Source organism: Trichoplusia ni, chromosome 20 (genome assembly GCF_003590095.1).
Source record: "Trichoplusia ni isolate ovarian cell line Hi5 chromosome 20, tn1, whole genome shotgun sequence".
Classification (NCBI taxonomy): Eukaryota; Metazoa; Arthropoda; class Insecta; order Lepidoptera; family Noctuidae; genus Trichoplusia; species Trichoplusia ni.
The window spans coordinates 4,284,346-4,305,126 of NC_039497.1; the positions used below are offsets into that span (position 1 = coordinate 4,284,346).

General features: G+C 37.5%; 1 protein-coding gene across 2 annotated transcripts; it reads left to right on the forward strand.

Moving 5' to 3' along the window:
• The first annotated feature begins 1,231 nt into the window (after nucleotides 1-1,231).
• On the forward strand, nucleotides 1,232-16,742 carry LOC113503668 (zinc finger and BTB domain-containing protein 14-like). Of its 2 annotated transcripts, none has more exons than XM_026885704.1 (8): nucleotides 1,232-1,372; nucleotides 2,324-2,372; nucleotides 4,215-4,383; nucleotides 4,766-4,897; nucleotides 5,126-5,289; nucleotides 6,038-6,182; nucleotides 8,133-8,205; nucleotides 11,293-16,742. In XM_026885704.1, exons 3-8 carry the CDS (start codon nucleotides 4,216-4,218, stop codon nucleotides 11,898-11,900), a joined length of 1,290 nt encoding a protein of 429 aa, XP_026741505.1. In that variant the 5' UTR covers nucleotides 1,232-1,372; nucleotides 2,324-2,372; nucleotide 4,215; the 3' UTR covers nucleotides 11,901-16,742. The 2 variants fall into 2 exon arrangements, with proteins under 2 accessions (XP_026741505.1, XP_026741506.1); XM_026885705.1 differs by lacking the exon at nucleotides 1,232-1,372 and adding an exon at nucleotides 1,392-1,532.
• Nucleotides 16,743-20,781: the final 4,039 nt, after the last annotated feature.

Genomic DNA, 20,781 nt, shown 5'->3' on the forward strand with positions numbered 1-20,781 from the left:
CCACAGTAAAATCTGGATAAAGACCTACGGATTACCACGGCAGATACCTTACGCTATCAACACAGAACTCCTTCCAGCAGTGTTGACTACTTCGTCCGGTCCTCTCAGGGTCCGGGAGGATATTTTGCTAACACGGCCATGGTTCAGATTAAGAATTCACGAAAAACATGCCTTTCAATTGAAACGTAAAATTAGATAATATGTATTTACTTTGAAAGATGGTGATTGTGAAGATTTTTCTTTGCCATAGAAAGTTGCAGAGTGGTCGTAAAATTATGTGGAGCCTATTACTATTGAATTTTATTGAGCACTAGTCGTCCCAGCGAACTACTTACCGCCTAACAGTTGATGTACATATTTTTTTGCAATTTTTCCATCTTTTGAAACTGTTTAAACCAAATCTACCTATTTCGAGGCTAAAAAAGCCCAAATCGGTTTAGCCATTCTCGACTTTTAGCGAGACTAACGAACAGCAATTCATTTTACATTGATATATATAATTGATATTATTTTCTTTTGATGGTTACATACACGACCTCTTTTACTTGCTCAGTTTTATATTGCACGACTAAAAATGTTGTAAAACAAAGTAATCGGTTTGGTCTCGACATGATCACATGAATAGATGGCGCCACGAACATAAAAGGTCCTGAAACGGCAGTAGCAAACAAAGTAGCAGTCAAAGAAGGAAGTAAAAAAGTGATAAATATATCAAACAACTAGTCACATTAGTGCCCAATCGTGGTTAACACGCACACTTTATAGAACAATTTTGTAACTTAGAATTCACAATATTTAAAATAGTAATACGATATAAGAAAATTAAGAAAAAAGTTCCTAGAAATAAATGTTTGTTAATGTTTTATTCACATTCCACTTCTTTTGTTCTCTATCACCATATAAAATAACAAAGGAAAATCGGTTACCACGACTCTCGTCAAATTTTATCCAAAATGAGCGTGATGCAGACCTAAGAATGCACTCGCATGCAAACTTTACCTTCAATCTTGATTATTGAAACACGAAGAAGAGAGTCACTCACTTCATTTTAAACATAAAACATGTATAATACTTAATCATTATACAACCTATTTTAAAATCGCTTTAAACTATTTTATTTTATTTTTGAAATTGAATACGTGAAAAATCAATATTTCTACAGAGAACTGACATAGTCAAAAGGACTTGTATCCAAATTTCTAAATTTCTGTAGTGGTAACCCAGATTGGCGTGGGTTTTTGTCTCTGATTTCGATGCATAAATTTGTTGGCGTGGGTTAGTTTAGTCTCTAATTATTTACAACATATAATCAGCAAAATACTCTGCTCGAGTCTCGTAGAGTCCGCTCGAGCCTAGTGCTCCCGATTAGTGGGTGAGTACTATTGTGCAATTAGTAGATTAGGTATAATAATTAGTCTCCGAGATATTTTCTTTGTTATTGATTGATTTCGTCTTCGAGGTGGTCTGTTGGTAGCGGATGAAGCTTATTTTTTACACCTGGAATTTTTGTGCGGGATATTTTTTGTAACGAGGTATGATTATATATGTATTTTATTATATTATTTATTGTTATTTACTGCTATCGTGTAATATATACGCATTTTCAGCTAATAGTGTAGTCCTTGCAATCTATTTTACGAGAATTTTCGTAAAATAGGTGTGTATTTTAACAAGTACCCTCAACTTTTTATCATGAATTAGTGCGGAAATCTTTCTTTTCTTCTATATTTTAAGTATATTCTTCAATGTTCTATTATTCCTAGGTGAATAATTCTTTATTTTTCAGCTTTTTTTGTTTGTTTTGACTTGTGATCAATGATATTTTGTTCTTGTTAAGATCCGATCTGTATCCCTTTGAGCTGATTATAAAGTAATATCTGAGATATTTAAATATATTTTAGGTGGGTTTGAACATTTCTAGTTCATTTTCAACTTATACTTTGAGCAACGGACCAACACCTTGTCATTTTTCTGATACTCAATTTCAGTTTAATTTTCATTTAAATGTAGGAATAAGCTGTTTAGTATTGAAATATTCTCATATTATTTAGTTCAGCCTAATTTCATTAACTATATTATTTACATACTTAAATTGGGAATTACTATTTGAACGGAGAAAAATCTACCCTCAAATAATTTTGTGAAGCCTCCATCTTGTCTTGAGTGGGATTTGAACTACTTAGTAGAATGGTTAAAGCCACATGGAGTTATAAAACCTTTTTTTTGTGTAGTCTTACTGGATTCAATGAGGAAGTCATAGTCGAGAGACAGTAGATGGAAAGAAACCATTCAATTAATGTTATGCTTTTTCCATTTTCCACAGAACGACTACTTCAGCCATCAAAATAGAACCTTCTTCGTGTCTCCAACAAGTACGTACACATAGCTTTTAATTAGTGCTTTCTTTTGCAATCAATTTCTTATGGTTGAAGTTGATGTAGTCGCTATGCGAAGAGATAACTATGTGACTGTTTGACGTGTAAGGTTTTCAGTTGACCAAGGCTTTTAACCAGTGTTAACAAGATGGTAGTTTTGTGATCATATGAGTGCAGTAAACATAATTATTCATTTTTTTTGTGATAAACTCAATAAGTTTGGACATATTGTGTCTGGCTGAATTTCAGAGATTCCACCTCCTCGTCTTTCTTTAAACATAGTTGAAGTCACTGCTCTCTAATTAGACTAACCCTTCTACATCTGAAATGACCAGGAACACAAAAACAAATAATAAATTACTATGGTTTGCTCCATATGATCAAGAAATCAAACAGAATAGCTTAGAATCATCATACTGCAGTTGCGAATATATTGTTATTATTATTAAATTTTTTCTTATCTGGACCTTTGAGACATTTGTTATTCTCCATACACACCTGAATTCCTACCATTGTCTATAAAATGTAATCAGACTTAACTAAATTGAATTTACTTATTTACACAATTAAATTTGCTCCCTTTCAAGATACCAATGTAACATTTGAAAATCCATTTCAATATAGGTTGTGATAGAACAATTATAAATGTTAAAGGTCATGTTGCTAGCATACAGGAAGAAATGTGCGATTTTTTATCCTAGTTTAAGTATAATGCAGTGTTTTATCCAAATGCGAAGTGTTTAAGCTGAGTTGTGCAATAATAAATACTAACATAATATAACTAAAAAAACTAAAATAACATTAAAATTAAAATAATTGAAATTTTGAAGCTTGTAAGTTGATGCATAGATGATTTTGTTTTATGTTTTTATAAATTACAGAAACTTTTACTTTTAAATTTCAAATTAGTGAGGAACACTTGTAAAACTAATCTACACAGATCCTTATTAATGTTATGTCTAAAAGACTGACTTGACCGAGCTTCGATAATTGGATTTATTAAGTAGGTTTTGATATTGTCACAAAGTTTTTGATAATAACTCATCCAGCTAAATACATATCAATTGTTCACCTGTTCCTATAACCCGATCAATACATTTTCAATTGGCTGTTATCGTTGTGTTGCAAGAGTTGTTGAGCATGCATATGTTTCAAACCAAGGTGTCTAATATACATGAAAATAAATTAATGCTTTGGGCACGAAAGTGGAAGAAACATCCATTTATCTGAACATTCATACATACAAACCTTGGTGTTTTAAATATTAGTAATTAATATAATTAATTTACATCCCATTACATACAGAGAATTTTTTATCTCAACTAGTTAGGATTTCTCTTATTTTCGTTCAGGAATAATTGTTTTTTTCAAGCTCTTTCCATCCAATGGAAGCGAATGTTCTTTATAAAGATTAAATCTTTGATTTGTTCTTATTTGTCTTTTTGTGCGAATTTTATTTCTCTATTTAAGTACGTATTTGCGAAATGTATTCTTTAAAGAACACTTGATTCCCAAGGGCCCGCTTATTTCTAAGTAGGCTTATAAAATTCTATGAGAAACATTAAAATCAAGAAGAATACTTGAGTTGGATAATATTCAACCTTGTATATTTCAATTTATGATTATATTCTTATATTAAAATATTTGGTTAGTAACAATATTGTTTTTGTTCTTACAAATAACAGACTATGTGCTGTTGCTACCTGCTCTTGTATAACTTATTCAAATTATTGCTCAAGCATTTGATTTTTTACTTTTGACATGACCTACATTCAGTTTGCACGGTGATCGGTTCATTTACATCACAATAAGTCTGATTTTTTTATGATATTATTACAGAATGTCTCAGCAGTACAGTTTACGATGGAACAATCACCAGCCGAACTTCATCAGCATGTTCACAAGTCTGCTGAACACGCAGACGCTGGTTGACGTCACACTGTCTGCGGAGGGCAAACAATTGTTGGCACACAAAGTCGTGCTCTCAGCTTGTAGTACATATTTCCAAGTAAGTTGTGTTCATATAGAGCTTCTGTCTGCAGAAACAGGGCCTATATTGAGCGGCTCCAGCATATTGTAGTCATGCAAGTGTGGCATCTCTCTAAATCTTGTACTGTTTAATTAACTGCACATCCATACTATAACTTTGGTGTATATCCTAAATGGAAGAGCAATATCATGTTGCAATCAATAAAAAATCATTATAAATATTCTGTGGTACCAGCTACTGTCATTTAAATTGTTTTCTGAAAAATGCATGATAATGTGTAGTTAATATAGGTTTTTCTTCATATCTTAAGCATATTTAGCCACCTGTCTGTAGCTTTTGTAAGGAACTCATTTAAAATACAAAGCTATTTAAATACTATAAACTTGAAACACAATTTCAGAGCTTGTTCGTGGACAATCCATCTCCACATCCAATCGTTATATTAAAAGATGTCACATATGCGGACCTCCGCACTATGGTCGATTTCATGTACTGCGGCGTGGTCAACGTCACCGAAGAACAGCTCCCTAAGGTAAGTTCAAAAGAGGTTTCATTACTTATCTGTACAGATCTTATCAGAGTTAATGGCCAATATTGGATGACAAAGAGTACTTCTTGTCAGTATATGTTCCTTACAATATCATATGGCTGTCTGTTGCTCTGAAAAATATAACTGCAGAATAGACTAGAGTTGCACCCTAAATCAATAGAAACAAGGTTTAATTTAAACTAATACTAATGTACGTTTTTTTATATGCAGGTGCTGGACACTGCTAAACTACTTAAGATAAAGGGGCTGACAGAGATGCCGGATTCGACGTCACTGACACGCGCGCAGTCTGAACGAAACGGCACTGAGCAAGCGGACTCTCTAGATTCGCAGAGAGAATCGCCCGCCGAGTCGTCAGTTAATAAGAAAAAGAGGTTCGTCGCCTTATCCTAACTAATATTGTAAATGTGAAAGTGTGGCTGTTTGGATGTTTGTTACTCAATCACGCAAAAACGGCTGAAGGGATGTGGCATGCATATAGCCATTGACATGGAAAAGAACATGGGCTACCTTTTATCCCGATTTATTAAGTAGTTTTCGAGGTAAAACTGAAAATATGTGTAAAACAACAAGTCTTAACATATATCCTTTAACCACGCGGATAAAATCGCAGGCAACAGCCAGACTAATATAAATTCCACCGATTATAGAAAGAATGTTCTTTCTCAATTGGTCTGAATCATATATTTACGTTCTTTACCACAGAACTTGGGACTGGATGAACCAATTTCGTGATTAATCTAACGTGAAATAGCTGTAATGTGGTCCCATAAAATTTTCAAGATCTTGCTCGGTTGTATATTTTAGTTTTTTATAATAATAATGAAAGACTTGTTAAATGATGTATAGATGTTTGTTAATGGACCTAAGTGCGTGAATGTGGTTCGGTATATTCTATTTTTGAGTAGTTATTATGTCGTGACATATATCTGACTGTATTTATTGAAATAAAACTATTTTTACGGATTCTATCCCCGACGTTTCGACACCTTTGCAGGTATCATGGTCGAAACTAAAATCTAAAATTCAACCGCGATAAAATCCGTAAAAGTATTTTTATTTCAATGCCTAACATTCGCGTAAACCTAAGAAACCACACAAATGTATGTTTATAATTAACAGACGCAGGAAAAGCTCGTCGGGCTCGAATGCGGTGATGGAGAGCGAGACCCGCACCGAGGCGAGCCAGACAGTCGAGCCCATCACGTTCAGCAGCGTGCCGCAGCGGCGGTACAACGAGATACGTACCATCGACAACTCGCAACAGGTACCTTCACACACACAGACGCACGCACACGCACACACACATCACACACGTAAAACCCGCGAGACGAGACACTTCTCTAAAACGTTACAGAAGTGATTCTAGTTGCACAGTTGATGAGATTCGAACCATGGATAGCTCGCAACAGGTATACCTACACACACACACGTCAAAATCAAATAGACCGTTTTCCAGGCAGTTTTAAAACGTTACAGTTGTGATTCTGGGTACATGATCCAAAGTGTCATTCCTATGGAGAAGAACCGGCCTAACGATACGGTTGTACCTATGTACTTTTAATAAAAGTATATAGGTACAGTACAATTTATTCAATATTAGCTGTTGCCCGCCACTTCGTCCGCGTGGTTAGAAGATATAAGTTAGGAATTTTTGAATGAAATCCCTCGAAGATGAATATTTTTTTCCTGGTTTTTCCACATTTTCCATTGTATCTTCGCTCCTATTAGTCGCAGCGTGATGGTATATAGGCTATAGCCTTCCGGGATGAATGGTCTATTCACCACAGAAATATTTTTTCAATTTGAACCAGTAGTTCCTGAGATTAGCGCGTTCAAACAAACTCTCCAGCTTTATATATTAGTATATATTATTAATGTTATCAAAACTTGTATCAAATAGCAAAATGGTAAGATTTACAAAAAATAATGATATCCGATTATGGAAGAGAAAGTGTTACTATGAAGTACCTCGACCACCCACATCACACACCACACACGAAAGACCCGCGAGCAGAGACACGTATCTAAAACCACTAGCGTTGATAATAAACTTTCAAATGTATGAAAATGTGTTATGATATTCCACAACTCTCAGACAACGCCATCTAGTCTCGAACTTACCAAAGCTCGTATTATGAGTTCTAGACAACTCAGGTAGCTATCTTGAAGCAATTTTTATCGAATACTAGCAGACCCAGCAAACGATGTTTTGCCGAAGATTTTTTTTTTTCTAGTAATATGTTTTTTTAATTCAACATTATAAAAAAAATAAAAACAAAAAATTTCGAACAAAAAATAATATATTTTTTTTAGTGTGAGCAACCCTTATCACTTATTATTAGTATGAAAAATAGATGTTGTTCTATTCTCAGACCTACCCAATATGTGTACAAAATTTCATAAAAATCGGTCGAACCGTTTCGGAGGAGTACGGTAACTAACATCGTGACACGGGAATTTTATATATTAGATAGATAAGAGCACTCCCGACTACTTTACATTTTAGAACCAGACATACACAGAATGCATTAACACGGATACACTCAGAAACTGACACAAATGCAGAGACACACACACACCATTTGCCTAATACAAATACAAACGAACATATTATAGACTTCTTTGCTTTAATAAATGCCCATTTAGCAGTTTTGTTCTAAGAAATTGACTGCACATATAAATTTGTAGTGAGTATTGTCTACTTACTAAACATCTACACTTCTACACTAATATTATAAAGAGGAAATATTTGATTGTTTGACACGAATAGGCTTCAAAACGACTGGTCCGATTTGAAAAATTCTTTCACTGTTGAGAAGCTACATTATCTCCGCTGAACATAGGCTATAATTTATTTCAAAAATTTTAGGGTTCCGCAAGAAAATTACGAAATTGTAACCCAAGGTGTCATAACTCATATCTTCCAACCACGCGGACGAAGTCGCGGGCAACTTGCTAGTAGTATATAATTTGTTAATTTGCAATTTGTTCTGGATAAATGTAAATGATAGGTGATTATTAGTTTTATTTCATATCTGATGGCATCGGAAGTAATAAAGTTCCATATAGTACTCGTATGTATTGATTTCGATCACCATTGATCTTCATGAACTACAAAGGTTTTGTACTGAAAGCGTCATTTTGTTCGTCATTCTCGGGTCCTGCTGTACGTGTGATCTTTTAACCATCTACATGTATGTGTTGAATGTTCCAGACACAAGAGACCCCAGAGACGGCGGACCAGTCGGACGTGATGGTGGACAACCCCGGACAGATCCAGACCCAAGGTAAATGTCATGCTGTGTTTTGTGCTACATGTCGCGGGTGTTCTGTGATGGCGTCACACACTGACCGGTTTATATGTGTACACTGTACACAGATTTAGGTATCTTTACATTCATTTTAGGCGATATATATATGTATTGATAGTTAGTAGTAGAGGAGGAGCTCGTGGCTAAATGAAACGCTCAGGTTAAACTACGCCTGACGCGGTTGGCCCCTATGTGTCGTAACGAGTTCCTCCGTGTGTCGGAAGGTACGTTAAATTGTGGGTCCCGGCTGTTATTCCTACATATTTGACAGTCGTTGCAGGTAGTCAGAAACTTGAAATTCTGTTTCCAGTCTAACCAAAGGGTGTCATGTTGCCCAGGTATTATAACTGGGCCATATAGGCAGTCGTTCCTTGTAAAACACTGGTACTTAACTGACACCGGTTAGACTGGTAGCCGACCCCAACATAGTTCAACCGTGATATATGTATTGATAGTCGTGTCTCGTCATTGTATTTGACTTGAACTGAATTAAGAAGTGTCGGAAACCTTTATCGATATGTATTTTCGCAAACGCGCGCTAACCTGACGGTAAACAAGCTTGTAGATAGTGCAAAATAGAACAAGGCTTGAGAAATCTTTTGAAAGCGAGACGCCTTTCAATATAATTTAAAATGGAAGTATATAGTGTCGTGTCTGCGTTGCTGCCGAACTCTAGTCCACGCAAGAAGAAACAAGCTCGCATCGAACTCGAACGCAGTTAGTACAGCGTTGTCTACTCACTAAAGGAAGTACTTTTTTAGTTAGTCATCATATCTTGCCTCATAAACTTTAAAGTACAGAAATCGGGCATCAATCTTGCTCTGAAATAACGTTAAATTTACTTTCTCTCTGATCTGATCTCTCAATTGAAGTATTGCGTTTCTTTTCTGTAAAATCGAATATGATTTAAAAATGAAGAATGATTTAATAATTTTAACCTCGTGTATTTGTATTGCACGCCCAGAGGATAGCCCGATAGTCGAAGTGATTGAAAGCCCTCGCAGTGTGCTACATGCCACGCCCGTGTACCAAGGTAGCTAAGCCACGTACTATGAAGTCGTTGTCGTAGATTGATGTCGTCATCACACAATTCCGACATTTTTACATTTATTTTTAACGTTTATCCTTTTATTTATCTCATGATACGGATTTGTAAGCTTATTGATGTGTAGTTAGTCGCAGATTTTTTAATATGTAAGCGAAATTCAAATGTCGTATGTTTTTTTTTTCTGTAAATCGTATACCTTTGTACGATCTAAATTGTAAAGAGATTCAAAATTAACAAAGTGAAAACTAAAAATGTACAGCTTTTGTGTTGAGCTTTAACGAAACGCGGAAAAGGCAAGAAAGGACGGAAAATTAAAACCGCGACTAACGAATGTCCCATCAGAATCTGTTTACCTGTTAAGGAGCTGCTGTGCCACAGACAGACGCACTTACTGACATTTGTGAAAACAAAACTTTCGATAAGCCGTTTTCTCTCATTTTGATCATTTATTGAACAGCAGTATTCATAATTAATTCCCTCGCAGTTCTGCTAGCATTCTTATATCGTTTCATAACCTCCATATTGTAAAAAAAGTTAGAACTTAACACGTGTAAAGTAAAATAATGTATTAATTTAAATATTTTTATCATATTTGAATTTCGCTTCGTTTACGTGCGTTATCAATATTGAAACTTGCATCACTTTGCGAATTTACGAATAATAAATATTTATGTCGTCTTTCGAAACTGTTTTTTCAGTTTACGATACGAAAATATAAGGATTTCATAGGTATCAATACATCGGCGCGACAAATACATCGGACAGAATCGTTTTTATTCAGACCACCAATTATCTACAACTAAGGCTTTATTATTATAATTATAAACGTATGTGTCGCATGAAAAGTTTCCAACAAACATTCTGAATGTTCACTTATCTTTAAGAAAAGAAAGCCCAAGACTATGAAACCATTTGAGTCTTTTTTTTCACTCATCAAAAATAAATAATTCATTTTGACTCAAAATGTTTGATAGTCTCGAGGCCTCTAAATGTTTCTTCAATCAACAGGGTATTTGACAAAAAAAAAGAATTGTTTAGTCCGTCAGACAGATTTCCAAAAAATATCGGATAATTATTTTTGCTTTTATTTCCTGAACAAAAAATGAAGGTGACACAGCTATTTAAAATCTTGTGTGACGTCACTTGCTAGTAAACAGCGTACTTCTTCTTAGCCCCCATATTTTTTTAGAAATCTGTCTGACGGACTTAACCGATTTATATTATAAGATGTAATCAAATACCCTATTGCGTCTTGAATCAATTATTGATGTTATTGTTTACGTTTATTGTAAAACATTATATCATACTTGTGTACCGCCTTCATCGATGTTTCTCATTCATCTCTAAGTGTCGATCATTCGCTTCTATCTTCCCTTCGCAGTGCATGTGATGTACGATGTGTAGATAGTCACCACATTTATATTAAGGGTTCCGAAGATATTAAAAATGTAACTCCAATCGTTTTGTTCTAAACAATTTTTAAGCATGGTGTCGTGAAAATAAATACTCATTTCATTCTAACTAACAATTTACTGACGAACTGAAGATTATTTTTCGAATTTAAGTTTAAAAGTGTTTCGTTTGAATTGACGGAATACAACGGTTTTCTTTAAGTAAATGCGTTTATTGATATTTTAAAATTCAGGAGATTTGTGTGATTAAGTTGAGTGTAGGTTCAAGTTCTTATTATGAAGTCATGAATATTGTTATAGTTTTTGAAAGTCAAGACATTTAATTCGTTATTAAGTAAGAGCTGGTGCAGGCTATCGGTCTGCACTCGTAACTCGCTGCGGCTAGGATGGTTATACGCGTCACGATACGGACCCATGAACAGGTACAGTAGACGAATGCCTCTAATAGAATGTGTTACAAACAAAATATCAGGCGGCCGTTTATACCAGGGAAGGGAGATCAATGAGAAACATTGTATGCATAAACCGCGTAACTAAATAAATAACGTGACCGTTGTACTTGGCGAACTTTATTAAAATACGTACATTTATCTCTCTTCCCAGGAGGCCTATGGACAGCGGTCGAAAACTCGTACCCGCGCTACACAAACGCGTGCCTGGGCGCGGGCATGCTGCAGAGCGAGCCCGGCATGGGCTACATCGCGAACGTGGGCGGCGCGCAGCACCTGGCGGGCGACATGCACTACGCGCAGGCGGTGGAGCTGGCCGGGCCCTCGCCGGGGCCCTCCGCCGACAAGCCGGCCGAGCCCGCGCGCGCGCGCCTCGCCGCCCGCCGCAAGCGCGCCACCAACCCGCAGTCCGAGGAGAACTTCCAGCGCGCGCTCGAGGCCGTGCGCTTCGGCGGCATCGGCTTCTGCAAGGCCGCCAGGCTCTTCGGCGTCAACAACAGGACGCTCTGGCTCGAGTACAAGAAGAAGGGCTACCCCAACAACAGGCCCAGCATACGGAGCAGGATCAAGAAGGAGCACAGGCAGCCCTCGCCCAAGTTCAAGCAGGAGGAGTCGCAGCATCACATGCTCGTGTGCCCGCAGCAGCAGGTGCCCGCCGCCAGCTACGTGGAGTCCGGCCCGCACGGCTTCCCGCTGCAGGGCGTGCCGCAGAACACCATCAACCTTCTGGGAACGTCCGTCACCTTCAGCAACATCCAATAGAACGGGGCCTGCGGCGTGTCACTAGACGAGTCCTACTCGTTGTGACACGAGTGGCAAGGCGCGGAGTACGGGCCTCCGCCCTACTACGTGCCTTCGCCCCCGCACCCCGGCTTTCAAATTTTGAACTTACACTATTAGGAATAGTTCCGTATGGTCTATGATGCGTTGGAGGACGGCCTGGCCGCACAAATTTTACGAATTCCATCTGCAATTACATATAACGTGCAATTTTAGGAACATCCAGGGTTGTTCAATTAGCCACTGCTGGTATTTAGAGATTTTATTTGGTACTTATTAACAACACTTAGATTGAAGAAAAACAAATGTATGGAACTTATTAATTCTGATAAAATATCTTCGGAAAATACCAATAGGATATAGGAATTAAATTAGTTATTCTAGTTATTACTTTATGTAATATTTAGCATAATATTTATGAACAAAATAAAGCATTGATCTCATCAACCCAGGATTAGGACTCAGATTGTGTAGCATGATCTTCAAGTGCGGTTTAATACATGTTTCCAATGGAAACGTTCCAATTTCGTATTTCATCAGCTCTTTGGTTAGCAGATGTGGGAGTGATAGAAGTACATAGTGTATTCATTTATTGAGAGCTGTTGAAATCGATACGAGTCTTACTTGTTTATAAGCACTTCTTCACACTATCGCGTGTTTTAAAGTTGTAATTCGTAAAGTCTGTGCAGTTGTGTTGCCTCCTAGTATCTCGAACTATTAGTATAGACGTAGGCTGTGGCGTACTGTAATGCATTTGTCGTTAACGGACTTTGTTTCGTCTCCAAACGAATCCTCATTTATCTCGGGTCTCATCGCGGACCTTTGAAGGACGCCGGCGTTTTGCAATCATGTTATATATATTTTTTATTATTGCAGAAATGCCAATTTATATTCTTTACTTTATTTTTTTGGCTCGTTCGATTTTGAATGGGTTCTGCGTGTACTTTTTTATACCTTGTAAATGAACGGAAAACTTTATTTGCATTAAGATTACGGAAACAGTTCTAATTATTACGTTTAGTAATAGCAGTCAGTTGATAAGAGAACGAACGTTTGAACGAGCTTCGTTTAGTTTAGTCCCAAGCTTTGAGGCCTATTTTGGTGATAACAGCGGTCATATGATTACTCGGTAACGTGACTGCCATAGTTTTACATAGTAGTATAGTACCTGCCAGCGGGAGTGTACTTAGTGTCCGGTTTATACCTAGATTTAGGTAGCCATTTTTTTTTTTACATATACGAATTAGTCTTCTGAGCTGGTAACTTATTCTACAATCTATAAAAATAGATTGAAGTAACTGTTTTACCAAGCATCTCCAAATTGTTTATATTTGAGAGACGAAAGACTTAACCTAAAATTTTTGTTCAATACCAATTTCCCGAATTGAATATTTGGTTTATTCACATTTGATTTTTTCTTTTAATATTTTTACCAAAGTTGGCCTTGGAGTTTGTGTGCGCACGGTTCAGTGTTCAGTGATTAATTTATAAGTAACAAGTGGCAGGTTTCAATCAGGTTTGAATTCGTATCTACCTCTCTATATAAGTATTTTAGTTTATTTTTTTTTGCGGTTTCGTTCACGAGTCACCAAAATCCAAGTACCTATGGCGTGTTATTCGCGTTGAGCAATTCAAAAGTGTGGCAATGTACTAAAAGTGTTATATGGCAACATTATTTTTTGCACAAATCCTTTTTTTTTCTTGTTCATGGCTCGTTCCTTTCTTCTTTATACTGGTTTCTTCTTTCTACTGAGTTTTTTTATGAAATTCAAACTTTATACATATTTATTATAGAATTTGTCGTTTATGGAACAGCCATTCATTTTAAAGTTATTAAATTAATTAAAATACATTGTCACACTCGGTATATTGAATTGTATCTGGGGAACACATAAACCGACTTTAATCTTTTGATATTTTTTTATACAGAAACTTATATTATTTAGAAGCAGTGATATAAACATGCCGCGGACCGTTCGGATGATGCACTCGGCCTCTGTGCTTTTACGTTGTGGAGACTGATTTTTAAATCGCACATTTTTTTTTATTTAGCACTTTATTTTTGGAACTTTTTCGAATACGTTAACGGCAGCTCGTGCCCAGATATATCAACATTCAGGTATTCAAATCGGCCGTGATCCGTGAAGACGCCTGTATCGCATAATACCACAATCGAAAACTATTCAATCAAATTTATAACTTTGATTTTGATACGAAAAATAACCTGCTTTTAGGAGCGAGTTTCCCAGTGATGATCGGAATATTTTACGCACATATAGAGTTTTAATATAGTAAATTTATCGAAATTTAAATTGTATACAGGTTTTAGATTAAGATTATATAAGCATTTTTAGCGAAACCGTTTACTTAATACAACCAGCCGACCTCGATTGTGGTATTAGGAGCTTAATTAATGAACGCTTGTAATTGTAAATTTAGTAACGATTTGAATATTTGTCGTAATAAGTGTTAATATTGAATATTACCAGTGATCTCGATCGTGTAAAATAGTTAGACGTGAAGTGTAATTATGCATTTATAGTGTTAGTTAGAGATAGGTTAGTGTACACGGTGCCACGTTTGATGTTGTATGTCGTGCAGCTTGTCTCGCGGCGGCTCCCGACCCGCGCCCACGAACGCTTACCGACAACTGACTGGACCGAGGAACAAACTGCCAAGATTCCTCTTAGGACGATATTTTTTATACATTTTTCTTTCATACACCCATTATATTAACTATTGGTCCAGTCATCAATTCAGACGGTTGGCTGTGATAGATCAAATTCTTTACCCGGATCGGTAATCACGTTTTTCCGGTTTAGGACTTCTTGACAGACGTAAAACGGTCTCCCCTATAGAGGGCGCTGTCGGCGTATAGTTTGCCTTCACCTGCTTATGTTGCAGTTTGAACAATGTCAGACATATCCTGAGTAGTCAGTGTACTAGTAGTATATCATAAACGTCTTAGGGAATAGTATTTTTGTACAGATTACAGTATTTTTTAATATGCTAGCCAAAATGTATATCAGTTTTAATATTTATAAGTGTAACGTAATAATAATCGCACTTAATCACATCGGCAGTACTTTAATGTGAGACGATAACTCTTTGATTTCGGCTAGTCATTGAAAATTAGCCCGTTAATAACTACCTCTAGTGATACAGCGTTAGTTTGTAAACATGCATTACCTTTAGTTGTAAATAATAATCAATTAAGTTTCTTTTCAATTGAGAAGGGCATTCGTATTTTGTATTATTTTTGTTCCTGATGAAATGGCCGCGTTTTCAGCCAAGTATATTGAGAGCCAATAGAATCGCATTACCAGTAGTAGTATTCGTTTAAGGCTAGGTTATAGGAACGCAGACTGTCGACCAGTTACGACAGGTCTATACGTAGGCAGTAACTGGTTCCTTTCTACGTAATGTATGTGTTCTGAAGGAGGGATGTCGAACCGCTCGCGAGTACAACATGTGATGTAGACACTACCGTCATTATACGAGTTTATGAACTAAATAATTATGTAGTAGATATTATATTTTTCTATTCGCCTAGATTTACAACGATAATCATCAGTTTCGGCGTTTGCGATCTCTGTAAATTTTGATAATTTAGACTGATTTTTTGTTTTAATTAATTTAGAAATTTCTCTCGTTTAGGCCGGCAACTATGCTGCTTCGTTTCGGAGGTCATTCAAATGTAAATACATGTATATAGTTGTTTATCCCTGAATGTTGCTCTGAATAGGATGTATCATGAAAGACTGCTCAGAAATGGGATGCTTACTTTAAAAATGTACAGATGATCTCTATAGTCTGGATTATTTTTTTTTGTATTTTTTTTTGTATCAGTATTCAAGGTTACAAGCGTAGTTTCTTTACTTGCATTTATTAAATCTTTATAATTTAAACTATAAATGTAAAATGTAATGTTACGTGTTTAGATAGTGTATTCCTAGCGGTGACGGCTGGGTTGCACGCCTCACGCCGCGCCGCACTCGGGCCGCGGGCAGGGAGGGGGAGGGGGAGAGGCCGGAAGGGGGAGAGGGGGGAGCAGCTTACAAGGTACAGTGCCGAGTATACAATAGGTGTCCCAAGCGCCCGCGCCCCGAGTGTGACGCAGCCGACGACTCTCATTCGTATTCCCCCGCTGTCTTGTTTAAGTGCCATTTAAGGTGATTTATAAGTATTATGGTGGTCATGATGCAATTGGCCCTGAAATATCGATGTTACCAGATAACAAAAATTTTTAGTTACTAAAACTTGAGTGGACGTAATTTTGCGTACATTACGACTGGCAGACGTTGATGATGAGTTGTCACTGGCCATACTTGTATTATTGTCTATGTTGAGATACTTAGTAAAGTAAGTCTCACTACGTTCACGGGCCCAGTAGCAATGTATCGCAAGATCGCGTGCCGCCAGGCGAAATGATTTATACCAGTGTTTGTCAAACTAGTATTATTCCTGTAAAGTTTATTATGATATTGTATAGCCGTGGAGCTAGACTAACCAGTCGTGAGCATTGACCTAGCGGCGTCACGCGAGCGTCACGTACGAGTCGGGTTTCGGGCGGCGGACCTATGTACAGAACCTTTAGTAACGCTTACTAAAGATCTGTGATTATAGTATTGATAGAAGCAATAATGTCCACGTGATATAGGTCGGCCATAAGTTACGCACGACGTTGTGATACAATGTTGTGCGCGTGAAAGCAATATACAAGTGTTTAGGTTAGTGTGGCAATGGTCACGACTGCTGGTGTCAAACAAGGTTGGTCAGAAAGGGCAAAATTATGAATTTGTGCGTAGCACTAAACTACCAAAATAGATAATAAATAATTTTGAATATTTTGTATATCTGTATTTTATTTACCCTGCTTTTAACCTATTACGATTGGAATAGTTCTTTTTACCAAAGATATTTCTATTACAAGTAAATGTTTAATGGACTATAAGATCAAATGATTCATGAAAGTGTTTTGATCCATACCAAATAGTGACAATTGTTTGTGTGAGACCTATTTCAATCGGAACTATGATGGATGAAAGGCGGTCCTAATTGGACTCAATTGACGTACAAGTAGCGCACTTTTACAATACACCGCTGATTTTATGCGATATGAAGCTGAGATACTAAAGACAGATGCACATACTAACCGCATTTACAGTCTGCCACTGGCGAAAATAGTCCATTATGACGGAAGTATGTTGATAGTAATAATCGTTTCAAAAACATGAAGAAAAGTTTCGTTTATTTTTCAACTATCGTACTTTAAAATGTTTATTTATTTATACACAAATTTCATGAAATATGGATAAGCGGTGTTTCAATAATCACTTCGAGGGGCGGAGAGAGGTTGATTGAGGAACTAGTCCCGGTGTGTGTGACGTTTGCGCGTGTGTTGCAGGCAGCCCGAGCGGCGCGGGGGGCGCAGGGGGCGGGGGCGAGGCCGCGCGGCGGGGGCGCACGAAGCCGCTGAAGCGTCAGGCGCGCGTGCCCGACGAGCGCGAAGTGCGCAAGCAGAGCTCGGAGCCGGCCGCCAGCCAGCCGCGCCCGCACACGCTGCACAAGCACGACTCCTACCCGCAGTACATCGCGCACAAGGTACAACAACTATATGGAAAGAGTAATCAAAATAATGCTGCCACAGACCATCCCACGGTCTGCCCCTTAAAGCCTAGATTCATTTTGACTGGTAGGGAGTAAAAATAACATTTCAAAAATGTAGATCACTTAATATTTTTCCAAAAGAGTTACGTAATTAAGCGTTCAGGATTTTTTGTCTCTTTTAGTATATTGCAGATAAATTTGTTAGGTATTAGATTTTAAGAGGGAGTCCCACAGACGATTCCATACCATCCCCTAAGGATGAAGATAGGCCATTTTAGGAAATTTTTTCATGCTGCGTTATGTGTGCTGCAGACCGTTGTGCGGCCCAAGCCTCGGGCTGAGGAGGCGGTGTCGCTGTTAGTGCGCGCGCTGCCGGTGGGGGGCGCGGGCTCGCTGGACGCGGGGGGCGCGCTGGTCGCGGGGGGCGCGGGCGTGGTGGTGGCGGGGGGCGCGGGGGCGGAGGGCGCGCCCCGCGCCAGCCACACGCCGGCGGTGCGCTCGGGCCCGCCGCTCAGCTGCAACTTCTGCTGGAACACGGTGGACGAGTGCGGGCGCATCCTCCGCCGCAAGACGCAGTACCACTGCCCCGAGTGCCGCACCAACCTCTGCATCGTGCCCTGCTTCCACGAGTACCACGACGGCCCCGAGAGCGACTCCAACGCCAGCGCCCGGTGAAGCCACATTGGCGGCGACGGCGACGGCGTCAGGCGATTGTCAAAGAAATGGTGGGTTTTCAGCTTTAATCCTTAGGCGGCGCTCGCTCGCCTCGGGGAAGGGCACGCCCTCAATGTCGCACGATACATGTTACATACTCGCTATCTGTGGTGAGCTGTGAACTCTCGATGTGATTTCAATGTTTTATTCAAACTAAACTCCACGTACAAGTTTACGAGCTTTTAAATATCCAACTCTGAGGAATGATCTGCTCTAACGATGTACTTGTCTGTAGTTCGTACTATCGAGCTCCCTTCTTATATCTTGATGTCGTAGTATGTAGATGTTAGTTGGATATATTAACCGTTACAGGTATTTTGCTCTTAATGTTATGTCCCGGATCTCGAACATTGTAGGGATAAATATGTTAACGATTGCATCGAACTTTATGGTCATATTTAACCTAACGATGAAGATATTGTGAAGTGCGTTCTGTTGTGGTCCTTGGAAACGGCTGAAGGACCGTGTTTTTAAGAAGACGAGGCGAGATTGGGTAAATAGATGATTTGTATCGTATTGTCTTGTTCATGAGCTGAGCTTTGTGTGACTGATGATAGTAAACTGGTAATGTCGGGATATGTCTCCGGTGCCAAAAGGACACTACTGACCTTAGAAAGTAAGTTTCATGATATATCGACGACGTAGTGTCACTACCGACAAACATATTGATGTTACAATACTTTACTTATTCTAAATGTGGTAAAAAAAAAATGAAAAAAACATTTACAAAAAAAAAGCAACTGGCATTTAGCTCTTACAATTACTGGTCTAAGTGTTTCTAGTACATACAGACTTATATATTTAATAATACATTATATATATCTGGGTATTTCGATTGTATATAACTTCTAACGGTAAAATGTTGCCACTGTAGGCATGTCCTACGTGATTTGATTGCGTTTTGGAAACTTTTCACGCCATTTCTTTGACAAGTACATTAGTACACATTTTTTTTAAAGATTTTTATATTTTGTAAATAATGTATTTTTAAGTTATTATTAGTGTCGATACAACGGTGCGACCGTTTTATGAAAATGTTGTTTTAAACAATCTATCGTTAATGATTTGTGATACCCCGATTGGTTAAGGGCCGAAGCTAATTGGCGAAAATGTGGACATCGAAGTTGTTTTTAGAAGTTGGCGGTGTGTTTACATGGTATTTGTGGACTATAAAAGATGCGATACGTAATTTATGTAACTTTTAGTATGTACACTTGTATTTTTTAGTCTTCGACGTTGCTTAGTCGATCAAATATATAATTAGTCGATTATCCTGTTGGAATTGAGAAAAAAAGTTGAAAGATTCTGACCAATTCCTGTTCTTGTATTAATGGATAAATGTAGAGCGGTTTTATGCTTTATAATCGCCCATTAATTGTTGAAATATAAATATTCGCGAGCAGTTTACTCCGAGTGTTGCCATGTAAGCATCACCGTTCAACGAGTTGTAAAAATAATTATATTTATTGTAAATACTTATTCATATCATTGATGAGAACGAGCTCATTTTTTTTTATACTTTCGCTCCAAGCGTTGTAATATATTATTGATATTAAAACAATTTTGTAGTTCTTTCTAAATGTGCCGTTTTGAATATTGCTGTTTCAAGCATAAAGTGCAATCGTTGCTACTCTTGTATAGAATACATTTATTATAATATTGACGTTTATAAATTAATTTTGATGTGAGTTTACAAGTAGTAGGAAGCACAAAAACTATTTGTAAGGGATCGGTGCTCGCGGTGGTCATACTTGGAAAGCATCTCAATGCATGTAGTACGATCGACGAGCAAACTTTGTAAATATAAGACTATTGTCTAAACATACACTGATGTTATATTTAACTATGGACGTATCATACTGACTATATATATTATATACGATGTGACTGTCTGCTTGTAATTCCCGCTCGAAATAAAGGGACTTTTGAATAGTTGGTCTTTGGAGGCGCACTCTGCCTGATTTGTTGAAAACGATTGTGATTGTAAATGTTAATAATGAGAAGGGTATTGCTGAATATTTTTGGGCTATTTTTAAAGAGTTGGAAAATTTCGAACGTATGAATATTGTTCAGAAGAGTTATAGTTTGAGAACTGTTTAATTATTATGAGTATAATATTATACCTGAACGAAGTAGACGTTCATTGAAGGTTTTTAAACTACAGACTTAATGTTTAGATGATGTTGTAACTTCATATTTCGATTGATACGATAAGACTATTTCATATAATGACGTAGATGATACAGCTGTTTAAGATGAGACTCATTTATTAAAGTAATGTATAATATGATGTAAAACAGGCTGTCGGCTAGGCTGAAGCAATCAGTGACTTAGAATATGATTCTTCGCGATAAAAATATAGGATTTGACTTAAGCAGACGAGTGTTGTACTTAGGACAGGGGTTTAGTGTTTATATATCACTGATGATAGTATCGTCACAGTTAATAAGTTAAGAATTAATGAGAATACATAAAAATCAAACTCCTTTAAAGGACGGGTCGCGTGTTCAATCCCGGCGTTAGTGTGATCCACGAATAC

Excerpts from the sequence above, each read along its gene's own strand:
- LOC113503668 (XM_026885704.1), top strand. The coding sequence starts at position 4,216 with ATGTCTCAGCAGTACAGTTTACGATGGAACAATCACCAGCCGAACTTC. Across the intron at positions 5,290-6,037 it reads TCAGTTAATAAGAAAAAGAG|ACGCAGGAAAAGCTCGTCGG; the intron begins GTTCGTCGCCTT and ends TATAATTAACAG. Across the intron at positions 8,206-11,292 it reads CGGACAGATCCAGACCCAAG|GAGGCCTATGGACAGCGGTC; the intron begins GTAAATGTCATG and ends CTCTCTTCCCAG.